This window comes from Metopolophium dirhodum, chromosome 1 (assembly GCF_019925205.1).
Source record: "Metopolophium dirhodum isolate CAU chromosome 1, ASM1992520v1, whole genome shotgun sequence".
Classification (NCBI taxonomy): Eukaryota; Metazoa; Arthropoda; class Insecta; order Hemiptera; family Aphididae; genus Metopolophium; species Metopolophium dirhodum.
This window is the reverse complement of record NC_083560.1, coordinates 48,834,971-48,849,265: the sequence shown is the minus strand read 5'-3', so window position 1 is coordinate 48,849,265 and position 14,295 is coordinate 48,834,971. Positions and strand designations below refer to the sequence as shown.

The following is a 14,295-nucleotide window of genomic DNA, read 5'->3' as shown; positions in this document are numbered from 1 at the left end:
TACTTTATAATGATACCAGTTACCTATTATCTTGTATGTACCTACAATACATTTAATATTATTATTAATTAATAATTTTGTACACGACTGTAGTAATAATAATAATAATAATAATAATAATAATAATAATAATAATAATAATAATAATAATACGTGTATTACGACGTGCGATTCGTGCGATTATCGATTTGGCATTTTGGCCGCCGACAAAATGTCACGGCCATCGATTCGACCATTTGTCGCCGACCTTATTACGCATGCGTGTTTTGTGCAAATGGAGACGTAAATTCTACGGGCGGCCGTACAGTAAGTTGTGCGGGACGTTCCGACATCCTACGCTGTGCGTGTGATAACAACAACTGACGTTATCAATTTTTTTTCGGACAACGTTGCGTTTCCAGAGGAATTTTCATAGCATCCACGCACTGGGGCCGGCACTCGCGGTTGTTTCGCAGTTGTCTGCGCCTTAGTCCTGATCGTTTATCGTAAACCGCTTGGAAATGTATTCTGCGTCGATCGTATGGCTCCTGGGACTCTGTTCCACGTACGTTTCGGCATTCTACTTGCCTGGCTTGGCACCCGTAAACTATTGCAAGGAATCGGATACGTCATGCACGGTAAATATTAATTGTCCCCATCTCCTTTGGTGGGCCGGGGGCGAGCACACTAGAAACTACTACCATTTATCACCCCCTTTCAATCACCAATTAGTTTCTGTTGAACTATTTATTTTCAGCCAAACATCGGTAGACTTCTAGCTCGTTGCGATTGATTTTCCTCCCTGAGCCTTAAAATTAAAAATGGACAGGATTCAATTTATAGCATATTATAATGTAGGATAATGCTGTTTTAGCTCCCATGCAATTTTCCAGTATTTTTTATTTATTCTTATACAGTTTTTGATAAAAAAAATTATGGTGCCATCAGAATTTGTCTGTCAGACCTAGTTTTGAAGTTATAGCGAATTGAAGTATTGAAATACTGTGGCAAAATGGGTAACACGGGCTACAAACAATTCATGGTAATTTTTGCCAGTTCTATATGTACTTTTAATAATTTTGTTTGTACTCCGAGACCTGCCCAAGGTGGTTTTACATAACAAGTCGAGCCGTCGAGGAATGTTTTCGATTTTAACTGTCCAAGCGAGTTCAGCAAGTGAGTGAGGAGTGACCACGCTGGTTGTATATGAGGTTCTAATAATTAAAACAAAAATTCGCTTGGGAGCTAAATTAGAATTATTCCAAAAATATTTTACTTTCATATTTAGACATATTCTAAATTTATTTAACTTATGTATGATATTTAAATATCTTGTAAATGTTGTACCTATATGTTTATATGTATTTATCATAAAAATATCTACCTGTATATAAGATAAACTAAAACATTATTATGTATTCATATTTTAAAATTTATTGAGTATTATTTAGGTAGGTACACAGAATTAATTTAAAAAATATTTTTATTGTATTTCTGGCGCCTTCTTAAATATTTGTTATGCATTTGTTTTAGAATAAGATTGAGTTCTTTGTAAACAGACTCAATTCTGATGAATCAGTCATACCATATGAATACCATTAGTAAGTCAATGCACATTTAAATATTTTTTATTTTTACTAAAATTATTTGAACTTTTTCTGGTTATAATGATTTATTATTATGTATGTATATTATTATTAATGAATTCTCACAATATTGTTAAAATAAATTGTGGGCCTCTGCCTTATTATTATCTACCTATTTAAAATAAAATATTTAACTGATAAGGAATTGTTGAATATTTAAATATATTAGAATCTATTCAACTTAAACACATTCAATGCCATTGACACGTAAATGTGTCATGTCCAGTTTCACTGTAAAGCTACTGGTTTTATGCAATTCACGCCTCGCTTACATGTATCTAAAAATAACCAATTTTAAAACCAGACATGCAAGTTTGATTTTATATTTATTCATAAAAGTTACCATAAATTTCAAAGATCTACGATAAAAGGAGAATAACATTGAAATATGATGAAAAGTTAATAAGTAAAATGGTCGGTAGCCCAACGGACAAGAATAGTTTGATCCTCAAACACATTACCCGTATAAAGTAGAAAACTAACAAGGACATAGAAATGTATAATCGCATCACTGGTGTTGAATGTGTTAATTTACTTCTGTGATAGGGCATAAATATATTAATTAAAATATCAACTAGGTATATTGAATTACCAATCTAAATCTAAATCCAATCTTACAATTATTAACCAATTTATTAATCATATTCAATAGTTCTTCATACAGAAAAAAAATTAATCTTGAATCTTGATATTGATGAATATCTGGTAAAATAATTTAACTATTAACATAAAACCATTATTATAATTTAAAAGTTAATTACCTAATTGTTAGAATTTAATTAAATTTTTTATGAGTTACGACCTATAATTTGTAATTGTTATATTTTATTCATATAATAATTACTTGTCTAACTATTGCTTATTAACTATGAAACTATCATACTTACATAACTATTATTATTTATTAGCAATAGATATATTTTTACTAAAATAATTTTCTGTACAATTTTGTTGTTTTCGATTTATTTGAAAATACAAATGTATTATTTTTGGTCTTTATGTGCTATGATAGCAATCTTAAGTTCAATATTTGCTAACATGATACGATATAAAGTGTGATCACGATAAGTGGAAAAACTCAATAACTATGTGCAGGCTTCATATATTTCAATTCTACTTTTTTGGCTAACTAATAAACATTATTATACACATTTTCAAATAATTAGACTATTTTTGTGACAGTTAATTTTGCACATGCACACAATAATTTTTTTTTTAAATGGCACAACCTATTTTTGATTACAAAATATTTTTTTTGTATTTTTTAATGAATTTTAGTGGTTAAATTTCTTTTTTAAGTTAAAAAATGGCCGAGTTATAGTAATCTGATTTAATGTTATTTGCATGGTTGTATTTTTATTTTACATGTTTATTATTATTAACTTCATATTTTATAATTTGTTATACCCATGCAAATAACATAAAATCAGATTACAATAACTCGGACAGTTTTTAATATAAAAAGAAATTCAACCACTAAAATAAAAAAATTAATTTGTACTCAAAAATAAGTTGTGCCATTTAAAAAAAAATTATTGTGCGCATGTGCAAAATTCACTGTCACAAAAATAGTCTAAATATTTGAAAATGTGTCTAATAATATTTATTAGTTAGTCAAAAAAGCAGAATTTAAATATATGAAGCCTGCACATAGTTATTGAGTGTTTCCACTTATTGTGATCACACTGTATACATATTGTCATTCAATAATATGCCAACTGTATGCTAAAGTGTTATCTCTATCTACATAGCTTATTCAGCTACAGTTATACAACATATAAAAAAAACTATTTGAATTACCTACTAATAAAAATTAAAAAATATTTTTGTTGATGGCAAAAAGTAATTTATACACAGGTTATATTATTATAGTCATAAATTATGATTTTAAAGTGTGAAGTTTTGAACATAAAAATGATTATTTATTACGTGATTTTGAATTAGTTACGCTGACAAATATTGATCTAATTAATTTTAATGTAAACAATTTTCAATGCAAACAAAAACAGAATTAAAAATATGATGCATCTGTTCATCACTGCAGTAACATCAACAATTAAAAGTGTTAGATAACTTTTTGAAATTTTACTTTGATAACTTACTTTAACTTTTTTACCAAGTTTTCAAATAAATAAGTAATAACTTTTTTGTCATGCCTGCACTGAAAGTTTAGTTTTTAATAATGGTTGAAGCGTTGGAAAGTAACCTTTGTCCGTCCATTGGGCGTTAAAGTGGGCATTCCCATAGTGCCAGGCATATTCCCTACTTAATCAAACACTGAAATCTAAACCACGATCCTTACAAAACATAAACATTGGTTACATCTTATATTCATATTATAATTAAAACACCTCCTTGTATGACGCATCAACATTTTTCTTTCATGAAATTGTTTTTTGTAGAATAATCTGGTTGTTGCATAGATCCCTGCATTACCTTTACCGTGATTGATGAACATAGAGGCGTGACAAAAAAATAGTATGTGTGGCTTTTGCGGGAAGGCAATTTAATTATGTTGCGAAATGCGGCCCGCGACTGAAATAGCTCACTTCCTGCCCTTGCTACACAATATACTATTATATAATTTATAGGTTTTATATTTATATATTACTTAGAATATTTAAAATTCAAAGTTTCAATTTACAACTTATTTTTAATTATAATATTTTTTTTTAATAATTGTATAATATAATAATACTTCTTCAATAATTTTTTTAAGTTAAAACCATTATTTTTCATTTTTATTAAAAAAAATGCAGTGCTTTTTAAAATAAGAAAGTATTAAACGGGTATGTTATGTGCATGTGCACTAAAATACTGGTAAAAAAACATGTACAAAATAAGTGACATTAGAAAATAACAATAGATATAAAACTTATTTTATAAATATAATATTTTTTTATTGAATTCTCTTTGCATAGAAAAAGTTGATTTTTTTTAGTTTTAATAGGTAATTATAATTATTTTTAATTTATTATTTAGCTTTGATTTTTGTACAACCGATGAAAGTAAATCTCCTACTGAAAATCTTGGACAAGTTTTATTTGGTGAAAGAATTAGACCTTCTGGATATAATGTAAGTGTTTAAATTATTATTGTATAATATTAGTTTTTGTTTAATATTTATTATATTCTTTTGAATATAAGGAAATTGATTTAATGTATGTATTATATGTGTAAACTAATTTTCATTGTCTCAAAATTGAATTGGAATGATTTGTGATTTTATGAAAAACATAATAACAAATGTATTAGAGTATGAAGAGGATTTTCTTTTTTTAGTTATCAATGTTTGAGTTACCATAGTATATTGCATACAGATTCCCGACCATAAGGCATAAGCAGCTTAGGCTATAGAACCGTAATTGATCATAGATTCAGAGCAATATCCACAGTATTTTTTTCAATACAAAATATAAATTATCTTTTAATTATTAATTACAAGAACTTATTGTACTGATGGTTGTATCAAAACTTAAAACTGTGTAATTGTCATACTGTGGATCAATTGATTTATTTTTACATTAGTCGTACCACAGTACAATGGGACATACCTACTGTTTTAATTTTTCTTCATATATGTCGAACAAGTTTAAAAAATATTATTAAAATTGATCAATGATGGAGTTTTGTACATTAATTGAAAAATTTAAAAAGCTTGTATAAAATTAAACAGAAATTAAATATTAAAAAATGTTTTTCAAGTGAGCCAAGTGGCTAGTAAAATAGGCCAATACAATTTTTTACAGTCTACTTGCCCTATTGGTCTGAATAATATTCAATAGGTTATTGATGTGGATAATAGTTCTAAGATATAAATATATCCTATTTAATAAGAAATGGTTAATTATTTTGTTATTGATATTGTTTGAAAAATTGGACTTCTATTTATTTTATGAATTTATCCACAGGTATCGTTTTTAAATAACGAGGATTGTAAAGTACTTTGTACCAAACGTTATATCCCTAATGACTCAATTAGTAACATGAAGCTATTTGTACTAAAGCGAGGAATGAGTTTAAATTATCAGCATCATTTTATTGTTGGTAAGTGTAATTTTATTTATTGTATATAACTAGGGCTGCGCGATTATTTTATATCCATATAATCAATATGTAGAAAACTTTTTTAGATTATAATCGGTTATTTTTTTTTATACATAAATTATGATAAATTATTATTAATTCATAAATTATAATCGGTTATAATCGATACTTGCTATAATCGGTTATTTTGTATTCATAAATTATAATCGATTATTATTTAGACATAGATTATAATCGGTTATAATCGGTTGGTAGATAATATTAATTTTTACAATCAATTAATAATACATTATAATCTGAGATTAACTGTAACAACTAAACACTGATTATTTGTTAATTATTACACTTAAGAGGACGCTACCCATACATTTGTTGTATTCGTCTTACATAGCAAATTGTTGTTCACTAGTTTCAATAGTGTGCTGTTAGTTTTGATACTAGAATAAATAGACCTATTATAAAACTTTTAGATAAGAACATTATCCGTGTTTAAGCGTTGACGATTTTTTGAAATTTGCATTTTCAAGCAAAATATGGGTATGTGAAATATCAAAAATTAAAAATGCTCATATCTCGCTTGAAAATTAAAATATCGAATAAAAGCCTACGCTTAAGCACAGATAATGTTATTATTTTAATAGTGGTAAATAAGGCATTCAAGCTATAAATATAAATACTTCAACAACAATACCGTGGACCGTGACCGCTAACGAGAACATTTTATATTTTATATTATAAGTTAATGTATATTTGTATATTCGTAAAATATTTTTCATTGTAATTTATAAATAAATCTCAGTTATAATTAATTTTTGATTATTTTCGATTATATCAATTATTTATAAAAAATGAAAATAATCGATTAAAATTATCGATTATTTAAATTAAAAGCGCATATATAACGTGGTAAAATTAAATTAAATTATCAAAATTTATTTTTACTTTTATTACATACCAAAATATCAAATCATTAATTCAACTAACTATTCTAAGATAATAAAAATGACACAAAAATAAACTAAAATAGGTAATTATTTTGTTTTATGAAATTATTATTATTATTATATTATAATTTGTTTTTATTAACATTTCAGATAATATGCCAGTCACTTGGTGCTATGATCTAGAAGATGGCCAGCAGTATTGTAGTACAGGATTTCCAATGGGTTGTTATAAGCCAGCCAACCATGATAATAATTTATGTGCAACTATTCTGAGAGTAAGACTAATAATAAACTAAATAATTATTATTAATAAACATTTTTAAAGTAAATAATAAATAATTTCTTAGTTTCACAATTCTTTAATAGAGTTTGGTAATTTGGTTAAACATGTTATTGTGTACTGTTAAGTGTTAATACAGTTTTGTATTGTTTCAGGTTGTTCCACAAGCGCTGAAGCCAAATACTTATTATATTTTTAATCATTTAGAATTTACTATTACTTATCACAGTGGAAAGCACGAAGACTGGGGATCATCTTTTAGTTCGGAGGGTGGCAGAATTATAGGTGTGTCAACAATTATTTTAAGATTATTATATAATAATTATGTATTTTATCATTTTTATCCAATTGCTTCATTTAGATTAATTTTGTTCTTATAAAATGTTCTAATATATGGTACAATTTGTACAATTAAAAAATATGTTGACATGGAAGTTATTATATTATGACTTAAATAAATCTTTTTGAAGTATTTTTAAATTTTTATTAATGAATTAATCAGTATTTATATATGTTTTAAAGCTGTTAAAGTGAAACCAAAAAGTATACAACATAAATTTCCAGTCACTAGTTGTAATACAGGATTCATGGAAATCCCGGCTGATAAAATAAATACTCCATTGAATATAACATATTCATACTCTATTCAATTTGAGGTTAGTTTGAAGTATTTATTATTATCTACATTATTATTTATTCAATAAATATATTACCATTAAAACTGATTGCTTAAATTTTAAATTTAATATTTTAGTCAAATAACAAATTTTGATAAATTGTCTAATGTTTTATTATTTTAAGTTACATTATGAATTTAATTGCATTATAGATGAACAACACTGTAAAATGGTCTTCACGTTGGGATTATATTTTGGATTCTGTGCCACCTACCAATATTCAATGGTTCAGCATTTTAAATTCTTTAATGATAGTAATTTTCTTATCTGGGATGGTAGCAATGATTATATTGCGCACATTACATAAAGATATTGCTAGATATAATCAGGTAAAGTCAAAGTTGATAATGTAAAATACTTATACTTAATCTACCATTCCTGGTTATCACTAGGATGTTTACAACCTAAATTTGAGCTTGTAGTAAAAATATATACAATATTAATTGAATTAAATAAATTGTTCATTAAAATTATATTGAATTTCTTTAGATTGATGCCGGTGACGATATTAAGGAAGAATTTGGTTGGAAACTAGTTCATGGAGATGTTTTTCGTCCTCCAAGAAGAGGAATGTTACTTGCAGTTTTTGTTGGCTCTGGAGTACAAGTTTTGTGTATGACTGTTGTAACACTAGGTAATTTAAACATTTTAAGTGTAATTTTTGTTTCTCATTTTAAAATTGTATTGTTATGATTGATGTTTCAGCATTTGCGTGTTTGGGTTTTCTATCGCCAGCTAATCGAGGTTCACTTATGACTTGTTCTCTAATATTATTTGTATGCCTTGGGACACCTGCTGGTTATGTATCATCGAGAATTTATAAGAGTTTTGGTGGTGAGAAGTGGAAGACAAATATTATATTGACTTCAATGTTTTGCCCTGGGTAAGATTAAAAATAATACAATAATACCCAGGACTTGTATGTCTTGAAAAGCATTGGTGACTAATCACTTACCCAAATCATTTTTTTTTTATAGAGTGGTCTTCTGTTTATTTTTCATAATGAATTTGGTTTTATGGGCCAAAGAAAGTTCTGCTGCTATACCATTTTCCACATTATTTGTTTTGTTAGTATTATGGTTTTGTGTATCTGTACCACTTACATTTGTTGGTGCATTATTTGGCTTCCGTAAACGGGTGAGTATTTTTTGATGTAATTTTATAAATAAATAATACATTGCACACATACTTATGCCAAAAAAATATTATGATAAAAATTGAAAATGTATACACATTCAAGCATACATTATAATTTAAAGCCATAAATGTATACCTCTATTTCAGTTAAAGAAATATTTTTTGATTTAATTGATATCCAATTAAATGTTTTACAAATAATACATTTTAAATTTATAATAGATTCAAATATTTCAAGTTATATTAAATTTAAATATAAATGTTATTTTAGCCAATTGAACATCCTGTAAGAACAAATCAAATCCCACGTCAAATTCCAGAACAAACTATTTATACACAACCATTCCCAGGAATTATTATGGGTGGAGTTTTACCTTTTGGCTGCATATTTATTCAACTTTATTTTATTCTCAACTCTTTGTGGTAAGTTTAATTATAATGAAATTAATTATAAAAACTTGATTTAGGACATGAATTATTTATTTAACTTAAAAATATGAAAAAGTATTATATATTATAAAATATATTTGAGTATTTATGATGTTTTCAGGTAATTGGATAAAAAAATTATTTTGATGAGTTCAACATTTTATTTTGAAACATTTTTAACATTTATGTAATTTAATATATTCCTTATGTTATTTAATTAATTTCAGGTCCAACCAGATGTATTATATGTTTGGATTTTTGTTCCTCGTGTTTATTATTCTCATAATAACATGTTCAGAAACTACTGTTCTTCTATGCTATTTCCATTTATGTGCTGAAGTAAGTTAGGTATTTAAAAATTTTGATTATGTTTTTATTAAAATTATTTTTTGCAGGATTATCATTGGTGGTGGAGGAGTTTTTTGACCAGTGCGTTTACATCATTTTATCTATTTCTGTATTGCGTTCACTATTTCAAAACTAGACTTAATATTGAAGGTGTTGCTTCAACTTTCCTTTATTTTGGATATACATTCATAATGGTGTTCTTATTCTTCTTAATGACTGGTAAGTTAACAAAGATAAAAATTAAAAGTTTTGTGTGTTGTAAAGTTGAAACTTGAGTAAAAAAAAGAGTCAAAAATGTTCCTAAGTATAAAAACTTTTATTAGAATTTCAACAACTGTGTACGTCATTCAAACCATTATTTAGGTCTGCAGGCTTTTGTGGCCACTAATAATTGAAGGGTGGGCGGGAATAACGTGCTATGTAGCAATTCGTAAATGTTCAGGAACAACTAAAAACGAAAACTGTATTATACATTTTTTTTTAATGTTATTTGGAACGCACGTAGAACGTTCTTCCATATTCGACTATAACACTCTACAATATTTTATTATTTTTTTTATTTGTGTAGGTACTGTATTCATTTCACTCAAACAAAATTATATCATAAATACTAATATTAATAAAACATATTATTTTATTACTAAAAATCACATTATTTTTTTTTACATATTTTAAAATTAATACAATATAATATTATCCTGGTATTTTATTACCCTTTAAAAAACCACATAATTATTTTTACATATTTTAAAATTAATACAATATATTATCCAGGTAATGATGTATAGAAGTCACTGTATTGTTGAGGCATATACTTGCACATGTCTAAAAGATCTTTTTTCTTTTCTTTTGTTAAGGCCACTGGGAATTCGTAGGCTGGTGGTAAATCTTTAATAGATAAAGTATTATCTTTAAAGTTGTTTTGACGTATTTGATGTAATGTCCAAGGTCTCAGTGTATTGTGACTTTCACGAATATTTACATGCTTAGGAGCATCAGCTGTCAATTTCAACCACATTGCTTGTGTTATTTTTAGATTTTTTTTTGTAATATCTTGCTCTAATGCAGAAAAATCTTTAAAATCATTTTGAGACATTTCTATAATACAAAATGGTTTTTCTAATCTTGCATTAGCTATAACATATTTCCATTGTGACGGTACAAGTACTTTTGCTGTTTTTTTTTGTTTTTCAATTAAAGCGAAATCACGGTCACATGGTAAAAAACTATGGCCAGTCGAAAGAAATTTTTGATTAATTTCTGTAAATTACTTGCAAAATATTAGATAGGAATACATGTTTAATATTCGCCAGTCATTATTTTGACCGACACATCTATCAGACCATATTATCAATTTCCTCTCTTCGCCATGTCCAAGAATATCGTAATTATTTTCGATATAATTTAAAATACACGAAGCTATTTCTAATGAGCCTCTTTTAGCGATACATTCATACCACAAATGCATAGAAACTTCATTATTACCTACGTTATGAATTGCTAAATTATAGTTGGAAAGTTGTCTCTGATAAAACATGTTAGAATGTGTAAGAGTTGGGCAAAATAATACTTGCTGTAGATCAACGCAAAGCACTACAATAGAGCTATTGAGTCTACCGATGTCTGTATCTTTTTTAAGGGCATCATACGATTGCTCAGCTTTAGAATGATGCAACTTACTATCAATTTCTATTTTTTTTCTTTCTTCCTCTGTATCAGCTGCCACTAATTTATTATAAAAAAAATCACACTGTTTGCATGTATCTGAACGCGGATAGCCGAAACGTAATTTAAAGTCTGACTGAAAAATATTTCTATAGATACGTTTACTGACATTTATATCTGGATATTTATTTTTAAACGATCGATAAAGCTTACACAAATTTAAGTCTGAACTCAAACATTGCAGGTTATCTGTAGCGATACGGCTGTAATGAGACGGTTGTCGAGGTAAACTATTTATGTGTTGTCTAGTTAAATCTCTTACAGGGGCATCAATAGCATGAGGTCTATTTAAATGTTTTCCACAGTTATCCCTAGGTGTAATAATACCTAATTTAATTTTATCTTGTAGCGTCATAACACGTCTTCTTGTAATACAAAACGTATTTAAAAGAGTATTTTTGCATACCTGTAAATCATCTATGTAATATTTAAATGAACAAAATCGTCGTGATGTAGCATCTGTTTTTCCTGGTCGTCTTCTCACAGGAGCATTTACTTTTATACACTTATACAAAAAAGCTGATTGTTCATCATACGTTAACTTATAAAATTCGTCAAATAATAAAAGTTTTCTTGCTAAAGTCATTGTTGCACAACCTTGCCAAGGACATGAACTCTGGTCACAAACTTGATCCTAAAATTTTTAAAAATGTGTATAAAATATTTTTCAACATTATGTTTATTTTACTACATTCATAACATTTTTACTAACCATGGTTGGAGGTGTTTTAGCTGGTACAAGCTTTTTACTCTGAGATGTATATTCCTTCCCACTATTTGAAGAGTTTTGTTTTTTACATTTTTCCAATCTGTCATTGATTTTCCGTTTTCGTCCATCACAACGGTTAACATCACTAGTAGATAAATTATTTAGACTTGTCATAGTTAAATTGGTAACACAATCGTGATATTTGCACGTCTCGCGTCGCGTTGACTTACTGTGAATAGTAAACACTTAACGTACATAGCACGTTTTAATAGTCAACTAATCGCCGGTTTCAAAGTATATACACGATGATTGTGTACGATAAAAACATTCTGGGAATTTTTCGATTCTTAAAATATATCGAGATTGCTTCATAGCACGTTATTCCGCAAAAACATGAAAATTGAAAAAAATGTTACATTAGCACGTTATTCCCGCCCACCCTTCAATTGTTCTTAAGTTGAATACTTACTAGGTCACAAGAAGTTTCTATTTTTTTTTATTAAGTTAACAACATTAAGTTGATTTTATTTTTTATAATCTGTAAACAATTACATATTTATTAAATATTAATAATTATAAATAATTCATCCATATTAAAATAATGTTCTTTTTCTATACTTAAATATCAATTAATGCTATGCCTAATAGTTAATTGAAATATAATAGTTATGCTGGGTTGCGTAAACAATTTATTCATTTTAATGGTTCACTAAAATTGAATGGACCACATCTTGTTTAAGGTACTATTGATTCCTTAAATGTATAGTGCAATCCGGCATAAGACCTGCATATAAACCGATCATTGTTTTGGATAATATACTATGATCAAATATTTTTAACAAAATAAAATAATTTTCAGGTACAATTGGATTTTTTGCAACATTTTGGTTTGTTCGAAAAATATATAGCGTTGTCAAAGTTGATTAATGTAAAATCTTTTTTTTTTTTCATTTAGTCGGTAATTTGATTTTTACTACCTATATATTCATTATTATTATTTTATTTTATTTTGTACCATAATACTATATTTGAATTATCAAAAATGCCTTTTGTGTAAATAATAAATATATTAATCAACATATTATATAGTTTTAAATATTTAAGGTATATCAAATATTCACATGGTAGATAAATATAATAAACAATTTGGATTTACCAAATCAATTTAGCAATTACTTCTATTAGATAATTATTTTGGAAAATTACTCTTATTGTTTTTGTCTTATATAGTTTGTATTAATGCACAACTTTTAGTTTTATCAATATTTCAGTATAATATGTTAAGTAAATAAAAAAACATTAAGGTGAAAAACTTACTTTTGTATATTACATAACCTTAACTTAGCTTTATTTTATGGTAATTTTCATTAAAAATGTAAAATTCAAAATGGACTTTTTACTACACATCAATTTATTTTTAATTCAATGCCTATGCATTGATTTTAACTTATAGCTTATAATTTATAACAAAAATTTCTATATTGTTTAATTCACTTGATATATTTATTGGGACCTAAAATATTAACATTATAGTATGATTAATTGTATTTAATAATTTATTAAGACGACAGTGTAAATTTAAATTATTAGAAAAGTATTTAGTTTGCTTCAACTTGAAATTTAATGTCTTAAATTTTAACTGTTGGCTTTTTAATACTTTAGAATTTAAAATACTACAATTTACATGTTAAACTTAATTTTTTTCTTTAAATTATTATAATACACTTTAAATCATTAATTTGTGTAAATTGTTTGTAACTCATAGGTCACAATTAAGATTCATAGTGCATTATATAGTTTGGTGATATATTATTAATATATTTTGCTATCATTATCCTATATTTGATTTTGTTTATACTTAATTTAAATACCTGTTTTGTTAAAAGAAAAAATTATAGGATTATATTTACTTGTTTAAAAAATAGTAATTACTTAATATTATAATGTTTAGACCTGTAAATACGAGTAATCATTAAATAAATCAAATATTATTTGTGTGTTATTATTTAATCTATTAATCAAATATGGTAATATCTGTAATACAAATTCTGTATTCTAATATGTTGAAGACAGACAAAATCAATTCAGTCTTCACTCAAAAGAGTATTTTTTATGCAATGATAAATTTATTGAATTCACATTTAAGATATAACACATACATTACAATCACTTTCTCTATGATGAGGAGTGCTTGCCATCTATTGTACAGCAGCGCGGTTACCTACTTTTTTAAAGTTTTTTTCTATAAATGTTGATAAAAAAAAGACTATCAATAAGCTTAAACATTTTATAGAAGGTTTCTTATGAGTTGTTAATAATGGAATAAAAAAAAAGAATTGAGTGTAAATCAACAATAATATTTTATGAGCGTTTG

The 14,295-nt window shown here is 26.3% G+C and overlaps 2 protein-coding genes and 1 pseudogene across 2 annotated transcripts in view; 1 reads left to right on the top strand and 2 right to left on the bottom strand.

Moving 5' to 3' along the window:
- Positions 1-14,295, bottom strand: part of LOC132935959 (rho guanine nucleotide exchange factor 6) — a 223,271-nt gene that overhangs the window by 77,201 nt on the left and 131,775 nt on the right. The window lies entirely within an intron of this gene.
- Positions 334-13,000, top strand: LOC132935929 (transmembrane 9 superfamily member 2). Its single transcript, XM_061002579.1, has 15 exons — positions 334-617; positions 1,513-1,580; positions 4,608-4,701; positions 5,537-5,672; positions 6,767-6,891; positions 7,052-7,181; positions 7,419-7,552; positions 7,726-7,902; positions 8,063-8,207; positions 8,279-8,456; positions 8,551-8,710; positions 8,982-9,133; positions 9,367-9,478; positions 9,535-9,706; positions 12,781-13,000. The coding sequence occupies exons 1-15, from the start codon at positions 501-503 to the stop codon at positions 12,846-12,848; spliced, it is 1,968 nt and encodes a 655-aa protein (XP_060858562.1). The 5' UTR covers positions 334-500; the 3' UTR covers positions 12,849-13,000.
- On the bottom strand, positions 3,590-4,058 carry LOC132937427 (uncharacterized; annotated as a pseudogene).